General features: G+C 52.5%; 1 protein-coding gene across 5 annotated transcripts; it reads left to right on the forward strand.

The window, feature by feature from the left end:
• Nucleotides 1-26,250, forward strand: GNG2 (G protein subunit gamma 2). Of its 5 annotated transcripts, none has more exons than XM_080396414.1 (4): nucleotides 1-145; nucleotides 21,030-21,096; nucleotides 22,308-22,423; nucleotides 23,455-26,250. In XM_080396414.1, the coding sequence occupies exons 3-4, from the start codon at nucleotides 22,337-22,339 to the stop codon at nucleotides 23,581-23,583; spliced, it is 216 nt and encodes a 71-aa protein (XP_080252540.1). In that variant the 5' UTR covers nucleotides 1-145; nucleotides 21,030-21,096; nucleotides 22,308-22,336; the 3' UTR covers nucleotides 23,584-26,250. The 5 variants fall into 5 exon arrangements, with proteins under 5 accessions (XP_080252540.1, XP_080252541.1, XP_080252543.1 ...); XM_080396415.1 differs by lacking the exon at nucleotides 1-145 and adding an exon at nucleotides 14,138-14,290; XM_080396417.1 differs by lacking the exon at nucleotides 1-145 and adding an exon at nucleotides 20,505-20,529.
• The last annotated feature ends 1,060 nt before the right edge of the window (nucleotides 26,251-27,310 follow it).

The raw sequence follows: 27,310 nt of genomic DNA on the forward strand, positions 1-27,310 counted from the left end.
CCACCCCTCCCACCCTCCCTCCATCCATCTCGCCATCCATCCATCCATCCATCCATCCATCCATCTCGCCATCCATCCATCCATCCGTCCCGCCGCCGCCGCCGCCCGCCCCGCGGGGACTCGGGGCAGGACCGCCCGCCTCCAGGTACCGCCGGGCACACGGGGGAAGCCGGGGCTGGGGGCACTGGGAGCACTGGGAGGACTGAGACTGGCAGCCCTGGGGCACACTGGGGTTGGGCAGGGCGGTCCCGAGCCCCGGCCACCCGCTGCCAGCGGGCCCCGAACCGCTCCACAACCAGCAGAAAATCCCCATCCCAAATAGCCCAGGGGGTCAATCCACCCACCCCACCCCCGCTGCCCCACGGGGACCCCCAGTCCCGGGTGGCGATGGCACCTGCGGGGGCGCGGGGTCCCCGTCCCGCGGGGCGGGCGGCTGCGGGGCTGGGCGCAGGGGAGAGGTACCTCGGTACCTCGCACGAAGAGTTCAGGCTCCCCAACAAAGGTTGGATTTAGAGGGTTTGATCCTCAGTTAATCAACTGATTTGCCATCACAGGAAAGGCTTTTTCCGCGGATGAATGAGACGTAGTGTTCTTTCTTTCTCTTTTTTTTCTCCTTCCCTGGGAAGGCAGGGTGAGACTTACCCAACCCCAAATCCCCACAGCAGCCTCAGTAGGGATGGATCTGACCCAGCCTGGCTTAGGGGGGGCGATTTGGGGGTGATGGCCATGCAGGCAGAGGGGCACCCCACCCCGCCATCCCCACAGCGGTAGCCCTCTCATCGTTTCAATGAAAATCCTGATTTTTCCCAGCGGTGGTTTGTGGGGTGGGTGGTTCAGGTAAAGTAATCCTGGGAAAATCGTCGGTCAGCTGGGAAGATGTGCTGAGGGAAAGCCAGGCTAGGGCTCGCTTGTGCCATTAGGAGTGGAATTTGGCAAAAAACTTTTGCCTTCTTGCCTCCTCGATGGAAAATTAATTTATATTTAAGGAAAATCTTGAAGCAGAGTGACCCCCCGCCCATTACCAATGAGTTACTAATGAACTTAAAGCATGCTACCCCCGAAGGGTAGTGACTCGGAGCATGTATTATCTGCCACTGCTGTTGTACCTGCTCCCTGCAGGTTTTTTTATTTCCCTTTTTCCCCGAATTACCAACCAGCCAGCGCCCCGCCAGCAAGCCCATGCTCCCCGGCCACCAGAGGGAAAGGGGTGGCAGCGGCACGTACTCTGGCAGCAGGCTGGGGCCAGGCACAGAGGATTTTTCCTTATAACTGGATTTCCCTGAATGCAGCTGGAGCATGCGATTTTAATCCTCTTTTCTACCATATGGCCGCTGGCTGGATTTAAATATGACTCAATTAATTATTGCCAGGAAAGCCCTGGGGCGAAGCCTTTCTCTGGGAGGATGTTTTGAGGTGTTCCCGGGGTTATAATGGGGCTTTTCTCACCCCATGCTGTGGGGTACGGGGACACATGGCTCAGCCCCATCCTGCCCCAGGTCCTGTGTTGGCCCCGCCAGGCCAGGCATCAGCCATGCTGCTCCCTCAGTACCAGTTTTGGTGCTTTTCTTGGCTTTTTCAGCCTTGCGTTTGTTTGCAAGAGGAAGCAGGGGCTGCTGCTGGCACCGCGTGCTGCTGGCTGCTCACCTGTGACACGAGTTTGGCAGTCTCAGCATTGCCTGGATGACAGCTGAAGTCAGCCTCACATCTGAAACAGGGTATCCCTAGCTTGGGGGTACCCACAGGTCCCCCCAACCGCTAGCATGACACCCTTGTGCACCCATCCTCTCTCCCGCATTCTCTGGGAGCTGCAAGCTTTGCTCCCAGCAGTGCATGTACTGGCATGAAGGATGCTCATTGCATTTTCTCCTGGCTCCTTGTAGTCATGAGCTGGTGTTGGCCCTGTGTGGGGCATGGTTTGCATGTGGGCTTGGACGAGTGGCCATACCGTGGCATGGCTGGCGCCAGGGGAGATGATAACTGTGGTGCATCAGCGCCTGGCACAGGGCTGCCACGCGGCACGGGGGTTATTGAGACCACGAGCAGGCAATTGCAGTGTGGTGCCCGATGGGTTTCCCATGGGTAGATGGCTGCGAGCTGGTGGCGAAGCTCAATTACTATTATTTTTAATCTGCAAGGTAACCTGCTGCTTTGCCACCCTGTGACAGGGTGTATGTGAGTGGAAGATGTGATAAAAAGGCAAACTTTGCAAGGGTGGGCAATGCTTTCCCACCTGGTGGCCCTGCAGTTGCAATGTGCCCACTGGGCTTCCAGTGCTTTGGCCTCCGAACAGTGGTGGCTGAGGCTCCACTTCTCCTTTTGAAACCCAGTGAGTCATCAAAGGAGGACAGCCAGGCGCCGGTGCAGGCTGTTACCATAGTAATTAGGGCTGGTGAGCCAGCATCAGTGCCCTGCAGACCCCCCACACCCCAGAAAAGCACTGCCCGGGGGTGGCCATGCCTCTCCGTCCTGCACATCGGTGCCAGGATGCTGGAAGCTGGTACGCTTGTGACGCGTGTGCTGCTGCTGGGGACCACAGGGCTGCACCGCCTGCTCCCTGCTGCAAGCCCATTTCCCCGGTTTGCATTGGGAATAAGGGGTTTGCCCCAGGAAAGAACAGTTTTCAGCATGAGTTGCATCAGTTCTCAGCGTGACTTCTCCAAGTGTTTCATTCCTGTGCCTGGAATGGGATGCGGGAGTAGGATATGGCCGTGTGCATTCACAGCCGGCGCAGAAGTGGGAGGAACAAGCAAGGGGTTTAGGGTGGGTTTTCAATTTTTCTGTCTTTTCAGGCTCTTTTCTCATTGTTTCTTCCTCTCTGGTTTCTTGCTCAGCTGTTCGTTGGGAGCTGCTGGGAGGGGGGATGGGATGAAAGGCAGAGGGAGATGCTACTGCAGGGCGGGGTGTGGGGTGCAGCGTGGCTCATTGGCAAGGGGATTTTTGTGCTTGTCCTTGTACAGTTTTATTGCTTGCTTACCTCCAGTGGGGCTTCAGCCCTTCCTCACGCATATTTTTTTCTTCTGCGTGCAACATGCATGGTGCAAACACCCCCAAAACTGGTCCTTTTAAAGCACAGGATCAAACTTGCTCCCCCCCAAACTCATGGGAAGAAGTGAAAGGGGGGGGCTGCTTCTGCTGCTCGTGGGGGAGCGCGTTGATGGCTGCGGGGGAACGCAGTCTGTCTCTTCTGGCTTTCCACACATGCTTGGCACAAGCCGTTTGGCACTCACCCTGTTCAGAGGCAGGTCTGAGCTGGGGAGAAGGACAGGCTCTGGCTGCTGGGACAACACAGATTTGGCTCTGCAGAGAAGTAGGACATGCTCCAAAACCCATCCGAAGTCACTGGGATGGTGTCCGTTGAGCCTGGGCTTTGGGTCAGGCCAGTGATTAATTAACAACGGCTTTGATCAGAGCTGTGCAGGTGAATCACCAGGGCTTTGCGGGCTGGGAGGCAGCTGGAGCTGAATACAGCCAGCCCCTGGGCTGGGTGAGGATGTGCAAGGATGCGGCCGTACTAAGGCTGAAGTCTAAAATCATGCACCTCTTGCATTTCATGTAGGTATGATGGACTAAAAAGCACCAAACCCAATTTTTCAGAGGCTCAGCGGGGAAAAAAATCCCTGAAATGGCATCATACCAAACCTTAAAAAAATTGTCACCTTGATATTTGCATATAGTTGAGAAACCCTCAACAATTCCTGGGCAGCAGCTGTACCAGGACCTGCATATCCACCAAACATAATTAGTTTTCACCTTATCTCATCCTTCCCTTGCTTTTTACACAACTGTTTTCTTCCCCTGTTGTCATCATTGTAACTCGGGCTAATCAGTTTATCCAAGGGAAGGTCCAGGCGCTGCTCTGTTGTGGTCGGCACGTAATGGCATGGCGAGGAGGTCTCTGGTGGTGGCTGATGCTTTCATCTGGCAGCCAAAAGCCAGCTGAGCTGTGGGTTGGTTACTCTCAGGGTGCTGCTGTGAACCCCAAAGTGCTGTACCTGGCACGGTGTGGAGGTGCTGCCATGGTGGATAACCTCCTTTGGCTGAGTTGGTGCCTTGGTTTAACAGGATTGTCATCCTGCTCTTGCTTGCACTCCCAAGGGCTTTGGGAGGGAATGTTGGCTCTGTCCCTCTCATGATGCTCCCTATGAGTGGCTCTCCTGGCCAGGAAGGTCCTGGCTGGGCAGCTGGGTTTGTAAGAGGGAGCAGCTTGGGTGGGAAGGAGCAGCGTTGCTTGAGCCTTGGGGCTCATCAGGGATCCCAAGCATCAGTGCTCCTTCCTGGATCGCATAAGAGTGTACCAAAGGGGAAAAATCCCTGGCACAGCATGGGATATTCCCACTGTAAACTGCTGTGTTGCTGGTTTTACCCCATGCCGCACTGCTCAGCATCCCTCCTCCTGCTGCCTACAGCATCCCGCCTCTACCCCGGGGCGGCTAAACCCCAGCCCCAAAACCTGGCCGCTGCCTGCTGTGGCCTGAGCTGCCTCCCTGCCCTGCCTGTGCCCATCCCCGTGGGCAGAGCCGCTAGCTGCAGCGGGGGACCGCAGGGACATCGGTGCCCCATGCCACCGCCGGTGCCTTTGCGCAGAGACACAGACCTAATTATGGAAGATGCCCGGAGTAAGTAGGTGCTGAGAAACCCTGTTCCTCCGCCTGCCCACACAGGAGCAGCTCAGCAGCCATGGCGCTTCCCTAGCTGGCACCTTGGGGAAAATAGTCATGCTTTTTGGGTGGGTTTGTGCACTAATTATATTTGGGTCATTTCAGTGCTACCATGCCTCTCTGTGTCAGCCCTGCTGTCTCAGGAAACCTGTGCTCCCCTGGCAATGGGCTGGGTACGGGCTGGGTCCTGCAGCCAGATCGGTCCCTGCAGCATCCCTGGCATGAGGCTGTCCCGGTCCTGCACCTCCTCGGGGCTCTGAAACCACTGTAGAGTGGAAACTGGGGAGGGTTTCACCAGTGGTTTGGGTTTTGTGCGAAGTCACAGTGAATGCCAGCATCACTCCAGCTCCGGGCTTGTGCAAGGGCAGGATATGTGCTAACACTGACACCCAGGTTTGCTGATTCTCCTAATAAAAAATTTTATTGGCTTATTTGCCAATAAGCAAACATGGTCTTGGGTCCTTGCAGCCAGGGAAAAGCATCAGGGACAGGAGCACTTACAGCTCCCCGAGCCTGGGGACAGGCAGGGTATCCCTGTGCACCCATCAGCACCTGCAGGGATGCAGAGAAGCCGTGTTTTCTCTCTCTTGCCTTCTCCCATCTGAGCTGTGTCCCAGAGGAGACCAGGAGCTGAAGCTGGATGAAGTGCAGGAGCATTTAACCTGTTGCAGCATCCCCCTGGGATGGTACGGGGAGCACTGCCAGGCACCTGAGACTCCCAAGCCTGAGGTCTGATCCCCTTGAGGGGGATGCTGAAGGGATGCTTCAAGCTTCAGTCATCTTAAAACCTTCCCTGTAGCCATGAATTCTTGCAGATTGGGTGTGTTGTGCTAACTGTGCGTTGGGAGGAGTTGTGCTTTTTGGACCATTTTGGGTGAGGAAGCACCAGCCACCAGCAGATGCAAGATGCTCGGTATTGATTTAATTCCTTTTTGGTCCCATTGTGTTTGGTTTTGCTTTGGAGTAGGTACAGTGAAGGGAGGGAAGCAGGATAAAGAAAGTGTTGAGAATCAGAGAATGGATCTCAAAGGCAACAGGGGTCTCAGAAACGTGTTTTCACAATCCCATAATCAGCAGGGGATGCCAGGACAATGCCAGTGTGTCTCTGCCTGTAGCAGGTGTCATTGTCAGGGTTTTGTTGTGTTTACAACTGAGATACCCGGTTTGGGGTAGAGGTGGAGTGAGGATCACCAACGAGATGAGCTTTGGGCTCTGGGCTTGTCGCTCTCCTTCCTTGGCACCATCAGATGGGTTTGTGTTTTCCAAGGGCTGAACCCAAACTGAAGAGCTGTGGCATGGCTGCCTTGGCCTTGGCCTTGCCACGGGGCTGGGCTGGATTGCCTCAAACCCTCCGCGGTGAGTGATCCATCACCCATGGCAGGGTGGAGAAGAGTGGGATGGTGATCACCAGCCAAGTTGGGGTGGGGGGCCAGGCTCCAGCTTGCTCTTCCCACTGCTGTCAGCAGGAGGAAGGCAACACGTGAGCTGTTTCAAGGCAGAAATCACCTTGCAAGAGTTTATTCTCCATTTCAATGTGTTCCTCCTCAAGCAGACCTTGGGAGGAACAGGTGGGTATTGGGGGTGCAGGAGAGTAAATAATTCATCCATCATCTGCTGGCTCCGGGGAGACCTGACAGCACCTGCCAGTACCCAAAGGGGCCGACAGGGAAGCTGGGGAGGGGCTTTTTACAGGGGCATAGAGTGACAGGACAAGGGGGAATGGCTTTAAACTGAAAGAGGACAGATATAGATGAGATACGAGGAAAACATTTTCTACTGTGAGGGCGGCGAGGCACTGGCACAGGCTGCCCAGAGCAGCTGTGGGTGCCCCATCCCTGGGAGTGCTCAGGGCCAGGCTGGATGGGGCTGGGAGCAACCTGGGCTGGTGGGAGGTGTCCCTGCCCGTGGCAGGGGGTTGGAACTGGATGGTCTTTAAGGTCCCTCCCAACCCAGACCAGTCGATGATTCTATGAGTTTTCTAAGACATTATGGGGGCATGGGCAGCCCTAGTGCTAGTACCTGCTGGGAGGGGGATTATCACAAGTGTTTCCTCTCTGTAGCCTTGGAAAGCCCTGAAGTGTGGCCTAAATGTACCGTGAGCTGCACAAAGCTCATTATTCACCCTTGAGGTGAGCTGACTCAATCTTTAGCTGCTTGGTTGTAAACTTCATAACATTTCCTGCTCGCTCTTCTTATCTGACAAAACCAGACCTCTCGTGATCTCCATAAAGTTTCTCTTGAGCAGAGCTGTGCTCTGTGCTGCTCCAACTACAGCTGCTCATGGAAAGTGTCTTGGGCTGGTGCTTCCTCCCCACCCCACAACGTGGTTCTCATGAACCCTGAGCTGCTGCAGGACAGCAGATCCTTTATAGGATGCCTCCTGGTTCCTAGGGCCCAGCGGGTGTGCAGAAAGCATCTGACCATCACATTTGCACAGCAGAGACTTCCTCACCCATGGCCACTCATGTGCAAAGAGGATGGGTTTTGTCCTTACAGTTGGGTTTTGGCTTCCTTAGCTGCTCTGGAGGATGCTCCATCAGCACATCGTGTGGTTTTATCTCACTTGCATTATGGTTGCTTTGGCTCCAAGGGCTCCTTTGCTTGTGTTGGCTCTTGAGTTTGACTCATTTTGGCAGGAGCTGGATGAAGGATGTGGGGAGATGGTTACCTCTCTGTGACATCTTAAGCGGGGATAAAGGAGTGGGATGGCTGGTTTTGCAGATGGAGTTCAGGCTGTTGATTGCCTATACTGGGAAGGTGTGTTATGGAAAAAGTCTCCAGCTATGTTTTTGGCTGTCACCAAGCAGGGATGTGTTAGTCCTGAGAGTTGGTGGCCATGGGGAGAGCTGCCCAGGGATTTGTGCCACCTCCCTTCATTTTCCTGTTGTTTTCTGGATCCTTCAGGGTCTTTCCAGTGAGCAAACAGGGGTTTTGGTAACAAACCAGCATGGTCAATGGCTCGTTTAGGTTGGAGGGGGCCTCAGGAGGTCTTTGGTCTCACCTCCACATCAGAGCAGGGCCAACATCATGGGCAGATCAGTGCTGTCCCCATGGGCATCATATGAGCCCATGTGGGTCCAGGTGCCCCCAGGGTGTCATTCAGGAGTGGCCAGGTCTTCACGTCTGTATGTTCCTTCTTGGGGACTTCCTACTCCCTCGCTGGGTCTGCAGTGGTTTGGGGCCCTTAGAGGGGGTCATCAGCCACTCACAACCTGTAAATTTATTTGGACCTCTTCTAATCAGTCTTCAGGAGTGTGTGTCTGCTGATGGAGTAGCTCCGCTCCAGCTGGCAAGCGCCCAAGCAGAGGTCTCTCACCTTGGATGGGGAAGTGTTGAGTGGTGACCAGGTCTTGTGGAGTCCATCAGTTTGTGTAGGACCTGACAAAGATGCCATGGTCTGGTGGCTGTTCCGTGGGGCCAGAGCTCCAGCGTGCCCCGAGGACAGCATTTCAGAAGGGCTTTAGGTTCAATTATTCAAGTCACGCTGACCTGATTGCGCTTCATCCCTTGTATTTTTAATATCGTGGAGACGTGATGGTGTTTGTGCAGTGCTTGCAGGGCTGGTACCATCAAAATACATTGCATTATTTATCAGCTGATTTAATATAATTGCTGCTCAGCCTCACATCCTCGCTTGGGGGGTTTGTATTCGTGTCCGGTGCTTCCCTCGCTCCCCAGCTAATGCTGGCAGGGGGGACCCTGCTTCCTCCCTCCACACTGCGCGAAAGGGGAATAAAAAGATTATTTTAATGCAGCAGCCCAGGCTTATGGAGAGATATAAGCAACAAATAAAGGTGGCACTGATTTTATTTAATTTTTTTTAAGCCTAAATCTAAGCCCTGTGTAAGTGTTTCCATTAATTGATGTAAAAGTTAGGCTGGCTTTGAATTGATGCTGCTCCTCCATCCTACCTAGAACCGAAAGCTGGCCCTGCAAAGAGCAGCTGCCTCCACTGATTTTCATAGCTCACACTGGGAAAAATACAGAAATCAACTGCACAGCCCCACGCTGAGGTCTCCCAGCAGCCAGGTAGGCAGGGAAAAGCGCTTGCCCTTGTGAAAGCAGCTCGCAGAGCAGCGGGGCCAAAACGCAGCGGCTCCAGCGTATTTTGCAGGATTAAAGACCCGGGAGCAGGCGTAGGGGGGATAAATGAAGCCCATGGGGCCCATGGCACAGCCAGGATGGATTGTTCGCCGGCACAGGAGGTATCGATGCATGGGTAGGGAGGGTGAGCCGGCAGGGGCAACGCCGTCTTGTGCTGCTTAATCTGGGGTTTGCACAGTTTCTTTAGCTTTAAATTCCACACCCCCCCTTTTTTTTTTTTTCCCAATGCTTGATATTGCAAGTGTGAAAACACCACCCAGCCTAGCAGCTCTGGGGTGGCTTTCTCCTCCCGTCTGCGTAATATCAGTGTTTGCTGGGCATGTGTCATTTCACGATACAGCCAGAATAACGTGTGGTGGTAAAAGCAGGGCCGTTGACTCAGCAGGAGGAGTGGCAGGGATGCTTTGCCTGCATTTTAAGGGGAAAACAGGCTGGTTCAGGGATTTTGGGCTCCGTGGGAAAAGCAAGATGATGTGTGCGGAGGTTAGTATTCAATGAGTGTGCCAGAGAGGGGGTGAGGATGGAGACGGGCTCGGCAAGCCAGGGGAATAGCATGAAAAAGGCTGTGAGGGCACAGCTCTGGAGAGAAAAGCGAATTTTGCTGTTTTGCCAGAGCTTGTTGTGGTCAACAGAAACGCAGGTGGATCACAACTCAGGCAATGGGAAGCTGCCAAGCCCACGGCCACAGTGCCACCGACTCCCAATCTCCCTCCGTGTCCCTGTCCCAGTTCTGCTGTGGTAGCTGTGCCCTCCTCTCCTCATTGCATCGGGAGGGACCCAGGTGTACTCACTGCCTCCATAACTGGGTCCTGCTTTAGACAGAAATTCATTAGGTTACAGGGGCAAAAAAAAAAAAAGCAAAAAAAAAAAGCAGCAGCCGTGGGCCACAGAAGTTAAATTTAATTGAGATAATATGGGTCAACTCACCAACCGAGGACAGAGGAGTAACCTATTTCTCCCCAGCCAGCCCCAGCTAACCTGGTTTGCAGCACTGCCACGGCTCTGCATCCCTGCCCGCATCCCTGCCCGCATCCCTGCCGTGGACTGTCAGCTCGGAGAAACCCCCCTGGTAGCCACAAGCTTGCCAGTGGGGAGATTGCAGGCCGTGCAATGCCGGAGCCAGTGCAAGCCGCAACAAATTACTTCTCAAAGTTATTGGTTGTGAAAGTACAGAATAACATAGGAAATTTTTTTCAGTTTTGAGGTTTTTTTCCTTCCCCCCTACCCCCAGAAACCTGCTAAAATTGCCCACATTTAGTGGTGATCCTTCACCTGCAGCTTAAGATCCAGCCATCAGCATATGCTCTACTCATTTAACCAGGCATCTTAGTGATGCTGTAACACAAGAGCTTTGTAGTGAAACCTTTGCAGGGTAACTATAGCTGGAAGAGACAAGGGGTTACTCCATAACCTGTGCCTAAAGCACACCAAATCTCAGACAGCAGTTACAAAGCTCTCCTGTCTCCACGTGGTGCATCCACCGTTTGAGTCATGGCTCTAAAGGCACCAGCTCTGGATGCTGTAAAAAACCTGAAAAAAAAGAAAGAAAAGAAGGAATAAAAAGCTCTCAGCCTTGCTGCTTTGATGGCAGGGATGGGAAAAAAACCCCAACCAAACCAGGCAGCAGCACCAAGGCTTTGCTCTACTACAGCACATAGGCTGTGACCTGTTTGCTGTATTTGAAGCTTGAAATAGAGCCTTATGAGTAATGTGGTTCAGGTGCTTATCACTAATTAATTAATTCTTTTGTACAGTGGATACCTAATTAAAGCAGTCTAAGGTAATTCCTGGGGGGGCTTAAAAACTAATGGGATGGTTAAGGGGGTTGTTTCTTTGCTGATGTAAGTTGCTGGGTGATTCCCAGCGGCTGGGAAGGGTTATTAGGCTTCGTGTGAGTGTTACTTAAAATAAAATTCTAATAAAGGTTTGAGTTGGGTGAAATCACTGGAGAATGATTTCTCACTGCAGCGATTTCTGCAGCCGAGGACTTCACATGCTGGTGAAATTATTTGGGCAAAAAGGCGAGGCTCGTGCCTTGTCAGCCAAAGGAGCAGTTTGGGGTTTATTTTAGCTGGGATGAAAAATACTTTGCAGCAGGATGAGCCGAGCAGCCTGGCACCATGGCAGGAGCTATGGCAAAACCCACGTGCTCCTTCCGAATTCCTGGGAAAGCCACAGGGAGGCTACCCCCTAAAATTGGGATGTTTTAGCCAAATCAGGGCAACAGAGTGGCTTGCCCCAGTTCCTTCGGGGTGGCTGTACCCCTGTGCTGGTGGGCAGGCAGTTGGTAAGTCACCGTGGCCTTGAATTCAGGGTGGCTTTGTGTGAGGCTCGGGGTGGGTTTGTCCCTTTGGGAGCAGTGTTGACACAGCCAAATAGCCAAATCGTTTCGCAAATGTGGTGCTGGGTGAAATGCCTCCGCCTTACAGCTTTTTCCCTTTGCTTTCAAACCTCGTTTTGCACCTTCCCCTAAAGGTCTTGTTCTTGACCCTGGCAAATACTTAAAAGCAGGATGTTAAAAACTGAAACCCAAGAATGGATCAGTTAATTAACATGAAATAATAGCTCTTGGCTGCTTCCCTTAATTAAAGGTCAGGAGTTCAGAGCTGTATGAACAGATGTTGAGCTCCTTTTCCTGGTACAGAAGCTCATTGCTTCCTTGGCGGCTTTAACCATCTCTCTTTTTCCTGGGACAAGCAGCAGCGAACAGGGATTTCTCAGCAAGGTGTGTACAAATAATTTATTTCAGAATCAATTTGAGTTGATTTGGGGAAAGAATCAAGAAGTGAAGGAATTGATAAGTCATAGGTACGATGATGCTTCTAATTAAAGGGTGATTTTGGTTTGCTAGAGGTGTCTCCATGGGGGAAAAGGAGCTTTTTTTTTGAGAGTTTCTGCTCTTTTCTGGCTAGCTAGGAAGTGATGCATGTTCCCTAGACCTAAAGGCTCCTTTACAGCAGAAACTTCTGCCCTGTGAAGAAGTAAGGGACTACCCAGTGTGCTGCCACTTCATCGGTAGGGAACAGGTTTCATGGCAGGGATTTTGGTAGTCAAGAGGTGATTGGGATTTCAATGGGAATTTCTTAATTGGCGAATTCATTCATTCTTTTACTGTTTAGCTGCTGCTCCACTGGTGCATGGGTGTTGGTAGTGCTGGGTTACCACCAGCTGCCCCTGACATGGTTATATCAGGGTCACTCCAGCCTGGGAAGAGTCATGCCCTTGGTATTTTGCCAAGTCAGCCTGGCATAATAATAATCCTAATAATTATTATTATATATTAATAGATAATATAATATCCTATATTATATAATGCTAATAATAATCAGGAATAATTCTAAAGGAAGGCTTTGCTGTGTTATATAGCATGGGTACAGTGCATTATAGAAGAGGAACTAGTCTTTTCCTTGGCCGTTCCTGCAGTAGAAATGCAAAATAATATACTCAAGTATTTTCAAGGACATCTGCATAGTATTTTAACCGATGTTAAAAGGTGCATTGGCCAGGGCTGCAGGTAGTGCCATTATTCTTCAGCCTGGGCTGACACTGTGCAGGGAAGAGACCCTCGAGCATAGGAGAAACCTGCAGGCTTGTGGTACCCCAGAGCTTAGCAGCCGCGTTTCCAAGGGTTCCATAGACCTGATGGGAAGAAATCTGGGTGTCTGACTTGTGGGAGGATGTGGGACCACAGAGGAGCCCCACACATTGGTGGGGGGAGGAGGGCAAGTGAGATCTCTGTGCTGGGACAACAGGCATGTCGGAAGGGGAGGTGGGTGATGGTTGGGGGGGCTCCCAAAACCACCTGCAGGACTGCGGGGCAAAGTGTGACCCATCCATGTGTCCCTCCTCGGCACTTCTCCTCTCTGCCTGATTCCCTCCTTCTCTTTTCCGTCTTTCTTGGGCCATCTGTGTGCTGGAGACACTTTTGTCTATCCAGGGAACTTCAAAGACTGAGAGATGTCTCCATCTTCCAGCCTGACACAGAGGCTGGGGATGCCCTAGGCTGTGTGGGTGCTGCTTTGCAGGAAGTAACCAGTGCAGCATTTCTGAAAAACCCAGGTTTTCTGGGGAGCACCAGTGTTTTGGGGGAATTTCTGAAGCTGCATGTTCTCCTCTCAGGCAAGTTGCATAAAAATAAAATGCAACATGTTAGTGTTTTTTTTTAAATATGGGCAGGATGAAGGCTAATTGCAGCTTGCACAGGGGGCAGCCATGTCGTTCACTTGCAGGGCAGGGGCTTGCTGTGTTCCCACTCCTCTGATCATGTGCACTGTAGCGAGCCTTCAGTTTTCTGCTGGCCTCTGCGTATGTTTTAAAGTTTTGTTAAAAAAAAAAAAAACACAAACCCAAAACAAAAAAACCCCCACCCAACCCTTAAATCATTTTCATTTTCAGTGAAGTGCAGCGGTGGCATTGCTCAGCTCTGGTGGAAACCGCAGAAGTGTAGTCTGTGCTTCAACCTGCTGCTGCAGGAGAGCCTGACAGGCAGGGCTGGGGATGGTGTGACAGGATGTGTGCCCTTATCTGTCCCTTCTGGTGTGTCACACCAAAATGTGACAGCCGAGGCCTTTGTCTTTCCGTGCCGCAGCATAAGCAGATAGTGGGGAGCCAAGCAGGCATTGCCCCTGCTTGTCCCCAGGCAGCATCCCCGCGAGCCTGTGTGGGCTCTGAGAGCATGATGAGGGGCTGACCAGAGGTCAGAAGTGAGTCAGCGGAACAACGAGTGGTTTTAATCTGAATGAAAACTCAGGCCGTGGGAAGAAGGTGATGCTCAGCTGCAGCTTTACTTGCTTGGACCCCTGGACCACATATTTGGGCATCCTTATGCCCCAGTATATAGCCAAGCTCCCAGTTGCACCCATCCTCCCAGTGCCTGATCTGCGCACACTGCTGGGTTTGTCCCTCGTGCATTAAAAACAAATGCTTTTTCCCAGGGTTTTCCCCCAGATGATGGTGGGGCAGCTTTTCCTTCCCGGGGGTACGCCTGGGTACAGGGCGGGGTGGGGGATCGCGCAGCTTTTTGGCATGCGCGAAATCTCCAGCTTTCTCAGCCAGGGTAACAATGCTGCTGTTAAACCCCTGACCTGCAGCACGAGGATCAGCAACCCTGGCGCTGCTCCCCTGGTGCTGGAGCCCTGTGCCGACCCCGGAGCAGGCTGGTGCTCCCTCCCTGCGGTACCCAGCCGGAGAGAGACGCTGTTTCCTATGAATGATGGCAGGAGGCTCCAGAGCAGATGCCCCAGGCTGTGCTGTCTGGTGGCTGGCCCTTCACCCAAATAACCTCTTAAAAAAAAATATGAAAAAAACCAAGCTAAAAAAAGGAAGTTGAGGTTGGTTCCTGTTTGCCTTCATTTTGAGCCGTTAGGATGCCTGTGAGAAAACAAAAAGCTGAGATTCTCACTTACGTGTGACACCCACGGCATGGTGACTTCTCCAGGCAAAAGGAACGGCCCTGCGAGACCCAAAATGTCCCATAGGGCCAGAACTGCCTGGCTCCATCACAGCTGCCCCCCGCCACTCCTCTCCAGGTCTGTATGTGTCTCTTGGGAAGGAGGTTTCTCCTGGAACCTCAGCCCAGGCGGGCTGTGCTGGGACACGCTCAGCTCTCCAGACGGATGCTAAAACCTTTACTGCTTGCAAACTTGATGGAAAAACATGCTATTGACTGCAGATATTAATGAAGTCTGGGCTGCAGTTGCAGTTGGCTGCACCAGCACGAGGTGGATGGAGTGGACATCCCGAACCAGGCTCTCTGCAAAGCCAGCTCCAGCACCAAGCTCTTTTTTTAATGCCCCAGCAAAATCAGGGAAGAGGAAAATCTTTGCTGCAGCTCCCTCTCACTCCGTATGCTTTGCACTGCCTTGATAATGAGATTTGCCAGGGGAGCCAGGGCTGGCTGAGCCACCAGCGGGCTGGGTCTGACTCTGGTGCTGCTTTTGGGGTGAAATATGGCTGCATAAGGCTGCACAAGGTTAAGACAGGCAACAGATTGGGCATCCTCCCCAACTGCCGCAGAAGCAGGGGGAGGTCAGGCACTGAAACCTGCTGACCTGGGCGAAACACTGGCATCAGGGCCAACACGGGCACCCATCCCACCTCGCCCCTCTTTGGCGGGAGAGATCGGATGCTGGTGTGATAACGAAGCTGTTCCCATGGAAACTGGCTCGTTTTCCACTCCAGTGTGTTCCAATTTATTTATTTATTGGCCAGCATGTCTTTGACCTGCAAGCTGCTTTTTGATGATTTAAACACTGTATTGGACGTCGAGCATAAAAAATGGATGTTGGAAAAGGGAATAAAATTCCTGTGGATGACTGGTGGGAGCTGTGGCTGAAGCCACCGCTGAGGATTGGGGTCCTCTGCCCCAGCAAAGCGGAGTTATGGGAGCCCATGGGCACAAATCTAGCTCATATCATTTTCTTTGCTTAAGGAAATAACGGAACACATGGAATTTGGGCGTATTAAGGCTCCTTTCCCAGCCAGGCCTGTAACTGCTGTTGAGATCAATGTGACTACACCAGCTCCCACCCCCTGGAAGCATGGCTTTGCTATTTTCTTTTTGTCTGTAATAATTTTATATTTTTCTGTATATGTTTAGTAATTGGTTTTCAGCTGAGCCACCTATTTTTAGCAATGACTTTTAGCAAAAGCAACAGGATGGCTTGAAAAGCCAGCCAGCCCTGTGCAAGGGATTCCCGTGCTCCAGCCGGCTGGTGAGCCACAGTGCTGGCTGCAGGGAGTGACAGCACGGCCATACGCTCCGGTATCCGTTCTGGATGCCACATCACACCTGGTTTTTCATAGAATTATAGAAAGATTTGGGTGGGAAGGGACCTTGAAGACCATCCAGTTCCAGCCCCCTGCCACGGGCAGGGACACCTCCCACCAGCCCAGGCTGCTCCCAGCCCCATCCAGCCTGGCCCTGAGCACTCCCAGGGATGGGGCATCCACAGCTGCTCTGAGCAGCCTGTGCCAGCGCCTCGCCGCCCTCACAGTAAAGAACTTCTTCCTTATATCTCATCTATATCTGTCCTCTTTCAGTTTAAAGCCATTCCCCCTTGTCCTGCACTCCAGGCCCCTGTAAAAAGCCCCTCCCCAGCTTCCCTGTCGGCCCCTTTGGGCACTGGCAGGTGCTGTCAGGTCTCCCCGCAGCCTTCTCTTCTCCAGGCTGAACAGCCCCAACTCCCTCAGCCTGTCTCCACAGCAGAGGGGCTCCAGCCCTCTGAGCATCTCCGTGGCCTCCTCTGGACTCGCTCCAGCAGGTCCGTGTCCCCCTGATGCCGGGGGCCCCAGACTGGACACAGCACTGCAGGAGGGGTCTCACCAGAGAGGAGCAGAGGGGCAGAATCCCCTCCCTCGACCCGCTGGCCACGCCGCTGGTGATGCAGCGCAGGGTACGGTTGGCTTTCCGGGCTGGGCCATGCTGAGCTCCTCGTCCACCAACACCCCCGATCCTCCTCAGGGCTGCTCTCGATCCGTTCTCTGCCCAGCCTGTATCTGTGCTTGGGATTGCTCTGACCCATGTGCAGGACCTTGCACTTGGCATTGTTGAACTTTATGAGGTTTGCATGGGCTCACCTCTCCAGCCTGTCAGGGCATGGGGGCAATCCTGGCAGCCCCGGTGGCGTTGACCCACTTTGCTACTAATTGGGTGGAAAATGCTGGTGCAGCCGTGACGGAGAGCATGACTTTTCAATGGAAACCAAGAAGCAGGGAGGCTCCTGCTTTCACTTGGAAAGGAGCCGTTCTCAGTGGTGGGTGATGCCGTGCGGTGCTCTGGGAGCTGCTTTCAGTCCTTACAGCGAGGAATGGCGAGTTCTGCCCTGGCAGATGTCAGCACTTTCAGATTTATTCCTGCGGAGCCACTGCTTTTCCTTTCGTTTCAGCTGGAAGGTGTGGGGAGAACGGTTTTCTGCAAAGCAGAGAAAAACCCACTGGGGGGTGAAAAGGTCTGCAAAATTGGGCACCAAGAGAGGATGTGATCCACAGGTTTAAAAATGCAGGGGACCCCAGTTGAGTGGGCAAAGGCTGCAGGCGCCCAGGGACGTGGGAGGTATCTTGTGACACCAGTAAAACCTCACTCAATGCCCATTTGCATCTTTAAGAATGTAAGAAAATGCTTTGCAAGGGTGCCAGTGTCCCAGCCAGGGTTAGCACTGCCTTTGAACAGTGACGGACCCAAGCCAGTGCAAAATGTGCTTCAAGATACCCCTTCTGTAATGATAGCTGCCTATTTCAGGTTACTGGACCCTTAAAATGCCATTTTTTTAAACATTCAGGAGAATTCTGGTCTCCGCCCACATGCAACTTGAGATAAAACCCAATTGAAAGGGGGAAGAATGCCAGGGGGGAGGTTTGGTCAGATTTTGTGGGTTTGGGGCTGGCGATGGGGCTGCTGCAAGGCTTGTGGAGCCTGGAAACCCCTCCGCCCAGGTGCTTGCTCGGCAGCCTCTGAGCACAGCCCTGTGCAAAGCAGGCGGCAGCTTGTGCTCATGGGGAGCTGGCAAACGAAGGCTAATTACTCTTGCAAGCAGGGCTGGCAGCTGCAGGATGCCAGAGCCCCACAGGAGCCCTGTTTGGGAGGGAGGAGGAGGAGCATGGCAGCTTAGCAGGAGGGCATGATTGCTCCGGTGTCAAGAAATGCTCCTTTTGCAGTGGGTTTTTTGGGTTGTACCCGGCATTTTGCCTCGCTTCTCAATTGAGGTGGTGCCGTGGCGACGCAGCTCATGCCAGAAGGCAGTGCTGGTGGCTCACCAGGCTGGAGCTGGATAGGGCGCAGTAGGCAACTTAGTAAGTTAATTTACTGCTGTCTTAAACGAGTCTCTGGAGGCTGAGCTGTGTGCTGGGAGGATGGATGGGGTCAGTGCCTCTGTGCCGGCTTGCTCGAGGGTGGGGGGCATGGGAGGAGAGCCAATGCCCTCCCTTGGGTCAGCAGAATATTGAAGGGGGGTGCAAGATCCATAAATGTGCTGGGAGGGAGAAATGCATCCAGAAAGCAAGGTAGATGTGATTAGCTTCCTGGGATGGAGGAGGGCTGGTTGTCCCTTGTCCCAAAGCATTGGTGCCTTTTAACGTAGAGCAAGTTAAACCCCAGTCTCATCCCATCATGCAGCAGCTCGCTGTGGGCACGCTGGGACAGCAACAGTGGGCATCTTGCCGGCTCGGTTTTGTTGCTCCACGTTGTGGGTAAAAGCTGAAGATTTCAGCAAAGCCAGACCAAACAGACCAAGAACAGACACAGCCATTAATGCTGGATCAGCGCCCTGACATCAGGGGCATCCCTTACCCTTCGCCCAACTAAATCCCAAGTTTTGGTGCCTGTTTTGGCTGGGTGCCACTGATGAAAGCAGAAAATGTCATTCAAATATGTCAATGGCTCTTCGTTAAACAGAGGCAATGACAAATTAGGTGGTTTTTTGGAGCACAGGTACAGCTAGCAAAACGTAGCAGTAAAATTTCCAAGCCCAGACATTTCTTACAAGCACTTTTGCGTCCTTTTAAATGAATTCAACCTCTTGCCACATGCAGTAAATAACCCATGACCCCTCTGCACAACAGACAAGTATCAAAACAACCTAGCAACATCCTGAGTTGTAATTACAGTAGAGCACCCAAAAGAGACAATATTCATGTACTGTACATGCTAAACATCATTAGTATGAAAATCAAATAGCATCCTTACTCATTAACCTGTTGGCTCCAAGGCAGGGATCCTATTATCCAGGCACATGTGCCATTAAGTGGGTGAAATAAGATGCCATCTGTATTCCCTTGTCAGTGTCATTAAACCCTTTTCTTTGCAGACAAAGTTTAGCACAACAGCATCGGGTGTGAGAACAGCCCCGTGACAATGGGGGGATGGGGAAATATTGGGAAGCATAGTGATTTTTAGCTTTGTGCAGGGGATGGCTAGGCTCAGGAGCCAGGCTCTGCCAGCTGGAGGGGACCTAAGGGTAAATGGGAGCAATGTTGCAGGCATCGGCATGTGTCCCTCCTGTGTGATGGCTCGTTTTGCGCTTGCTCAGCCCCATCAGTCCCCGTACAAACCCACTGTGTCCAAGAGCTGCCGTCACCCCGCCATGCTGGGAATGCCCGGATTCCCCAAATGGGGTCAGGTGGGCTCGCTGCATTCCACCGCGTCCCCAACCCCGGCTCTGAAAGCTTCTGTCCCAGTGCCTGCCCACAGAGGGATGTGACACTGCTAGGAAATCAGCTCCTTGGAAAGCAAATTTCCTTCTAACAGCCATTCTCAAATATTTTGGCATTTTTCCTCCAGTCTGATGATTTATGTACTTTCCGGGGTGGTTTTAATTTGTCTGAAGTCTGACGCTCTCAGCATCTACTCACTATCTACTTAAACAAGCATTTGCTAGTTCAGCATGTAGTCCAGCGGCAGGCAACCCCGCACCTCCTTGAGTCCTGGGGAAAAGAATTAAATACACATATTGCTTTGGTGTGAGGCAGCGTTGCAGCTGGGTGAGTGCAGCAGGCAGCTGCCTGCAAGCATCTTAGTCACCTTGGTGCTGCAGAGGAACTGCCAGGGGGTGGTTTGGTGACTGCAGTTAGTAGTACAGAGGCACTGTGGGTGGAAGAAGTGGATGCTCTAGCAGCTGGGCTTGGCCTGAATCGAATCCAAACGATAAGGCATGGAGGCCTGGGGTTTATTCCTGGTGGCTCCACACCCTCTTGGGGATACAGCAGGGTGTCCTCATGTTGGGATTAAAAAAGCTGCTTTTGTGGGTGCCCTGTTTGAACAGTTTCGCTGCTGCCCAGGTGGTGCCTGCGCTGTTGCAGGGGTTGTTTTTCAGCTGGGGATATTCATGAGCTCACTTCAAAATGTCACATGCTATTTTTTTGTTATTGATGTTGAAGGAAGCATGCCTGGCTGCTTGCAGCGTGGAAACACTGTAAAACCATCACTAGCCCCAAACTGGTTCAAGTTTCTCCATGAAGTACCTGTAGAGGGGCTGAGCATGGCTGGCTCCTGGCGATGCCAGGGTCCTGTGAGCTGGTTGAGCTGCCACCAGATCCCTAGCATCAGCCCTGCAGCCCCGTGCATGGCAGAGTGCTCACACAGATGTCCCCTCCTCTGTCCCAGCAGGGTCTTGGTCTTCTCCGGCTTTGTTTTTGGAGCTGTCTTTTCCACCTTAGTGCTTCTAGGGCTACGTGTAGTAAGAGGGTTTCCTTGCATCAGCGTGGTAGCAGGGTTGGATATGTATGGTTTTTTTAAAAAAAGATCAGGACTGTAGCAGCCTCTCTGCTTCATACAGAAGCTCTCTGCAGTCCTCCCCGCTCCCTTCCGTGACATTAACCTTCAGTCCCAAGTGACTCCCTGCTACCGGCACACCAACAGACCACAGTCCTCTGTATGATATGGCACAGCATCACCGAGAATAACATTTGCTGCATTAGAAAAGTCTCTGCCGCATCCAAACCACACAATGGTGTCTTGGTTGATGTGCGCCTCAGTGTACCTATATGGCCACCAGCTTTCCCACCAGCCCAGCACCGGCTGTCATGCCAGAAACGCGGTGGCATCACTGCTGCCATCCGCTTCGTGGCTTTGCAGGGAGAACCGAAAGCAAAAGCAGGAGAGGGGCACCCTGATAGCTTGCTGCTCAACCGCGTCTCCAGCAAAACAAAATGTGGCAGGGAGCTGAGAAAAAACCAGTGTGGAACAGTGCACATGCTTTAGTGAAACCTCAAGCAATGGCACGGAGCTTTGCCCGATGACAGCAGACCCAGCCAGGAGCTCAGGCTGTCAGAGGTGCTCGGTGGGAGCTAGGCTGTGGTGAAGCGGGCAGGATTTTGGCAGCCTTCCCCAGGGGATGCCCTTTCTGCCCTGCCACGTGCTCTGCACACCAGACGGTTAAATTGCATCCCCACTCACAGTGCATCCTTACAGCGTCTTCTGATGTGCCGTAGGGCTCGTCACAAGCTGGGGAACAGCTAAAAGCCTGGCTGCCAACAGCTCTCGGATAGTTGCCCGCTGACTTGAAACCTCCTCCTGTGCTGAAAACCTTGCTGCATGCGAACACATAATGTTGCTGGGGGGTTGTGCTTGGAGGGTAATGGATGGTGGGGGCGGGGGGGATAGAGAAGGAAACCCACAGCCTTTCGGCCTCCCTAGCAGGGCATGGGACTCGGTGTCTGCAAGGGCTCTGGGTTTCCTGGTGCCATAAAAAATGTATTTGTTGTGTTGACTGGCATCACATGAGCAGCAACCTAACCCGACTCCTTTTTTTTTTATATTCTCTTTATTTAAAGGTAGCGAACAGCCAAGAGGAGCAGATCTTCCCCTAGAGGCACAAATCACCAGAGAGACCTGCTTCTGGTAAAAAATAACTACTCCTCATGCTCCCCAGTGGGCAGGGGGTGGCTGGGAAGGGGCTCTCATCCTGAAATTCCGACTGTACCCCAGCACGACTCGCTCTCCAGTCACCTCCGAGCATGGACAGCTTGCTCAGTGCCAGGCTGCTTTTTTCTGTAGGTCCCAGGATGAGCCTCTGCCCAAACACCCTTATATCCCCCGAGGTGGGCTTGAGCTAAACATGCCCACAGCTTTTCCGTGTCCTCCCTAAAATGCTACGAGCTCCTTATTTTAGGGCTGTGCCATCCTTGGACTATCGCCCAAGGGGCTGGGGGGGGGGGGGAGCTCGCTGCACCCTGCTATTTCTGAACATCCCTGAAAAAAAACCCATTTTTGAGCTCACAGGCAGCCCCAGCCAGGCAGGGGCTGGTGCAGCATGGCTGCGCCTCCACTGTGAAATACTTGCTGCTTGTAAAAACATCACTTGCTGGAGAAGCTGAACGCTGGGTTTCTGGCTGCTGCTGCCAGAGCTCACGGCTGTTATAAGGTAACGGAAGAACATCTGTGATTGAGACGGCGTGGACTTAATGAGCGTTCCCCGCCTGCCTGGGCTCGAAATCTCAAGAAACAGGAAACTCCAGCATCCTGTTTAGCATCTCAATATTCAAGTTGGCAGCAGGGACAAAGCAAGGGAGGCCAAGGGACACCGGACGAAGGCTGGGCACCGGCTCAGGGCTGGGTGATGTGCCTGGCTTGTGGCAGGGGAATGAGCCCAGCATGGCAGTTCTGGGCAGTGTGGGGCTGCTCAGGGAGAGCCTGTTCTCTGATTTCCTTTTGCCTTGTTGCCACCACAGCCTTTAATGTAACAGGAGAAGCTGAGGTACAGCTCAGCTGAGGTCCTGCTGCTGCAGGTTATGCTCTAGAAGGTCCCAGTGTCCCCTAAGCATGGCTTGCAGGATGATGGGGAGGGCACAGCAGGGTACCACAGGCAGCATGTGACTGTCCACACACCCACAAAGGCTGCCGGCTTGCTGGGTTTAGACAAGGGTCTAAACATAGAACGAAACGCTGACTGAAATGCCTGGGTCTACATCTCCCATCCTTACACCTCATTCACATGGCTCGGCTCGAACAGCTCTAGTCACACAACCCCAGCCCATCAGGTGGGGGTTTCAGGGCTGGGAGCAGCTCTCTGCCCAGACCAACAGCTCACCCCTATGCGTTTGTGTCTGCAGCCCATCCAGAGAGCACACCTGGCCTGCCCATGGCTAGCAACAACACTGCTAGCATAGCGCAAGCCCGCAAGCTGGTGGAGCAGCTGAAGATGGAGGCTAACATCGACAGGATAAAGGTAGCGTGGCTTGGGAGTTGGCTGTCAGCTCAGAGGGATGCTGCGAGGTGGCATTTGCTGCTGAGCAGCTGCCAAAAGCATGCTGCAGGAGCTGGAACGCGGTGGCGGGCAGTGTTTATGAAGAATGCTCGTCTGAGTGATCCCAATGGCTGTGGCTGAAGGCTGTGGGATATGCTCGCCCATGGAAAGCAGCTGGAAGCATCACCTGGAGCCCTGCTGGGGGGTGGGAATCTGTGACTCTCCCCAAGGCATCTCACCTTCTTGGAAACAGGTTAAACCCACACTATTTGTCACATTTGCTCTTAAAACTTTCCTTTGGGCAGTGCCTGGTGCTCAGGCTTGAGGTTAGCGGGGAAACTCTGAAAGCAGCCTTGTCCTGATGCTTCTTTCTTACTGCAAGTCCAGTCCTTCCTGGGAAATGTTTCTTCTGCTCTGCGGCACTGAAACTGATGCTTCTGGGCATGCAAAAGCTTCATTGGCTTCAAGCTTGAGATCCCAGATGATTTATCTTCTCCAGTGAGGTTGTTTCAGACAACAGCCGGTCCCAGGGAGAGAGGTGCTCTGGGGCTGGCTGCTGGCTGCAGGCACATCAGGGTGCTTGCAAGTAAAACCTCATCTCTCAAGGCCAGGGTGAGCTCTGGCAGCTCAGGAGCTGCCGCTGTGTCCTGAATAAATAGTGAGGTCAGTGGCTGAGGGCAGCAAATGTTGCTATAGCAGCTGCGGATGTCCCTGCCGAGGGGTGTGGGGGAGAGCTGGCAGGGATGCGGTGCCTACTAAAGTCAGTCCTCGCTATGATGGATCAGGTGAAGGATGTGAATGGGTGATATGAAGGATGCTCACGGGAGCGCATGTTGACGGGTGAGCTTAGAGCCCAGAGGTGAAAAACCAGCCTCACCAGGGACGTGCTTTTTGGTGAGGGTATGATGTTACCTGCCCAGGGATGCTGTGAGCCCAGACCCAGTGATGGAATCTTTTGGGGTGGGATGTCCCCAGAACAGCCCGTCCCTAATGCGGGGCTCCTTCTATTCCAGGTGTCAAAAGCAGCAGCAGACCTGATGGCGTACTGTGAAGCCCACGCCAAGGAGGACCCTCTATTGACCCCTGTCCCAGCCTCAGAAAATCCCTTTAGAGAGAAGAAGTTCTTCTGCGTGATCCTGTAAACCCTCGAGAAGCCTGACCGGCACTCAGGCCACCCTGAACACTGATGTAGAGTTTTTAGGAATGGGGACAACCTGCTAGTCTGCAGAAATTAAAACAAAAATAAGTAAAAATACATGGCCTGGAAGCTACAGAGATGTGCATGTTTAAAGAACCTGGCCACCTTTGGGGGAATAAGATGATCTGCATTGCAAGGCAAAAGATCTGAAGTCTGTAGAGTTGCCTAGAAAGAAAAAAAAAGCCATGTAAAGAATAAATTTGTGTCACTTTTCTGCTCACAAAATTGTTCAATTGTTCCATATTTAAAGCACCAGAGCTGTGCTGAGCAAAGTAACTGCTAAGGATGTGTATAACCTTCTTGGAATGATATTGTTGGTTTCTTTCCAAAATACTATTTTTTATTTAAGTTGTCAGATATATAGCGACAGGTTAGATGACTATGATGTTACTCAATGTTCGGTCTTGTGCTTTTTAATTTCTGGCGGTAGGGTAGCACAGGGGTTGAGCAGTCCCACGGTGGGTTAGCAAGGACGCCGGCAGCTCCTGCCTGCCCCCCACGTGCTGGCAGCTCCATGTTTCTAGTGAACCCCACTTTCTTACATTTTGTATATGGTTAGCTTCGCTCTGCAAGTAAAAGTGAATCATGTGTTGTGGTTGGTGCTTCATACTCCTGTGACGACGTTCGGTGGTAGTGCATGAACGTTTATCTCTGTTCATCTGCTCCAGACTTTTCTTTTCTATTGTTTGACACCACGTGCTGGTGGAAGAAGCTGTAGGGAGGAAACCAAGGTGATTCTGAAAGCAAAGACAACTCCTGCGATGCCTTAGACGTGCTTGAAATACCTCCTGTGTTAGGGTAGGTGCCAGCCCCCCAGGCACGGTGGCTCGGGGTGGCCCTTGCCCCAGGTGTCACAGGGTAGCTAGAAATCTGAAAATCAAAGTCGACCACTTCTTTCCGGGTCTTTCCTCTTCTCCTACACCTCTGTGCCTCTACCCTCCTCGCTTGGTCTGTGTCCTGCCCTTTCAGCTTCCCAGCAGCATCTCCTCCTCTTGGGGCTGGGCTGGGATGCTGCCCCATGGGAGGATGCTATACTACCATGGGATGCTGCCCCGCAGTGGGATGCTGCCCTGTGGTAGAATGCTTCTGCCCCTTCCTGCACCCATCAGCTCTCCTGTTCCTGCTGCCACCCTGCCACAATAGGTAGGGGCAGGGGAGCAGCGTGGGGAGCCGTGGGGCCACCCCTTCACGGAGGTGCCTGATACCCTGTTTACATGCAGCCTGAACTCTGCGTCAGGCTGGGGAATTATTCCCAGGTCCAGTTCATCCACCATCAGCGTTTTGGGGGGACACATGCCACCTTTTTTGGGTCCGCCTGAGGTTAATAATTTTGCGGACGTGGCTTGCCTCTCCTTTCCACTGCTGAACACCTCCTGGCTTTCCCTGCTCGTCCACACTCCTGGGAAACTTTGGGAATCATAACTCGGGGATCTGCGAACCAAGTTAGGTGGGTATCACATAGGGGGGTTGGGGTCTGCAGTGACCCCACTAAACTGTAGTTCTGAATCAGGTATCAGCTTAAAAATCCCTGTGGATTCAAGAGGGCAATAGTCTTTAGGTACCTTTCGGTGAATCTTTCTAGCCCGTAACAAGTGCATTTTGATTTTTCTACCTTTTCATACTCTTTTTCTAGTCTTCTACAGAGAAGACCAGTTGTTCTTAAACTGGACTCAAAACTTTTGGCATCTGGGAATGTTTATATGACACGAATAGCCTAGATGGTCCCTGGCTTCCCATGGTGGCTTTTGCGCCTCCCCTCACCCCCCGCCCCGCCCCGTTTCAATCTTTTTACTACAGCTCACGTAGCTTTAGGATGAAGGATGGATGAAGTCATTTGCTCTACAGCTGGTTTCACTCTTGGTGTTACAAGGCAGACGTGTAAATACCCCGTCCTGGGTTTGTCTTTTCTTTTTAATGCTGATTGACCGTCACAGAGAGTGAAGCGTAGCCAGTCTGACCCGGGGCTTACACCCCAACCCTTCTCAAATGCTGTCATGAAGTGGTTTGTAATAATTTTTTTAACTACTTGCATATTTTACAACTTGAATTCTTAATAAATAAATGAAGAAATAAAGCTGCATGAAGAGTATGGGGCGGGGGGGAAGGGGGGAGGAATTTTGAATTAGCCTAAACTACTCATTGAAGGTGTTTTACGTTGCTGGTCTTTATTTTATGTTGGTAATGGTGTTGACATTGGTGTGCTGCCAGGTGTTTCACCCCAGTATTTGTATTTACACAGATACGCCCTTGTTAGCCAAGTAGAGATCACCTGCCAAGACCGTTTCCCCCACCCCCCGCAACAAAAATACCAGCCATCTCTCCATCCTGATGATGTATTTCCAGCGTGGTATCAAATGACATTCAACTCTACCCCCAGGCTTTTAAAGAAAAATATCTGGAGTACTGGAAAAGGACTTTTTTTTTTTCTGCCAAGGTTGCTGGTGGCGGGGCAAGTCTGTCCCTCTGGTGCCAACCTGCTGTTGCCAGGCTTTTGGGGAGGAGGTGGCTGTAACCGAAAGCCAGTGCGGGGAGGTCGGCGTTGTGATGTAGCGCATCCCCATCCCACGTGGTCTGTGTATTCGTTGGAAATAAAATTTTGGATTTGTTTCAAGCTTTTGGAGATCATTCTCTCTATGTGCCAGCCGCTGGGGAGGTGAGTTCCCATCCTGGTTGTGGTTGGATCCTGTTCCCAATGGGTTTGGGGGGTCTCCTCACTGGGGCGTGGGGTCTGGCAGGAGATTTGGTGCCTGTCGGTGCAAAACCTCTTGGGTATCAGCCCCTGCTGAGCTGCAGCTTTCTGTTACCACAGGAGAAGCCAGCTCAGGAGGGATAGGGCTAGTTCAAGGTGGGACATTGCTCCTTGCTCAAAATCACCATTGTTCAGAAATGGAGAGAAACCTAAAAGCTCTGGCTTTTGTGTCCATCCCTTCTCCCCCCGCTTTCCTTCTCCCACCCCTGGCAGCAAGTCCAGGCTCTCCTCAGTGCCACCTCCAGCATGCCCAGCACAGGATCCAGGCCACTGTGGTCCAGCCTGCTGCCCAGAGCAGCAATGACTCATCTGGGGCTCTTTTGGGGAGGCTGAGGGTATGAGCCTCATCCTTGCTGCAGTGGAAGGCTGGGGAAGGGGTGATGCAGAGCAGGAGAGCAGCCCAGCCCCATGGCCAGCTTGCACTTGGGATGCAGCAAAGCAAAGCATCCTATGGGCTCCCCCTCCCACCCACCTCCCTTCCCTGGTGCTTTCCAGAAAGATGCTTTGTTCCTACCAAATTTACCGCATCCTGAATTTTCACTCCCATTTCATAGGTCCTCACAGATGAATGATTTCCTGGCTAAGCAGCTGGCCACAGTTTGGGGCTGCTTAGTCTTAGATCATCTCTGGGGCAAGGTGGCAGCAATGAAACCCACCTCCGTTGAGCCTCGTGCAGATGCTGTATAGCTATTTAAGTTTTCTGCACACGTTAAGAGCATCTCAGCAACTGGCAAATGTTGCCCACCCCAGGGAGACAGCAGCAGCATGCCCTGACTTTCCTGCACCAGCAGGCTCAACTCTCAGCTCCCCATCCCTGGCTGTGTCCGTTGGGCCAGCTGAAAAGAAAAGCATCGGTGCCACTGCAAAGGAACGAGCCAACTGCCACTCCTGCAATGTCTTGCCTGCTCAGTGTGCCAAGCCA

This window comes from Falco punctatus (genome assembly GCF_963210335.1).
Source record: "Falco punctatus genome assembly, chromosome: 7".
Classification (NCBI taxonomy): domain Eukaryota; kingdom Metazoa; phylum Chordata; class Aves; order Falconiformes; family Falconidae; genus Falco; species Falco punctatus.

Coding starts and splice junctions, on each gene's coding strand:
- GNG2 (XM_080396414.1), top strand. CDS start 22,337: ATGGCTAGCAACAACACTGCTAGCATAGCGCAAGCCCGCAAGCTGGTG. Junction 22,424..23,454: donor CTAACATCGACAGGATAAAG/GTAGCGTGGCTT, acceptor CTTCTATTCCAG/GTGTCAAAAGCAGCAGCAGA.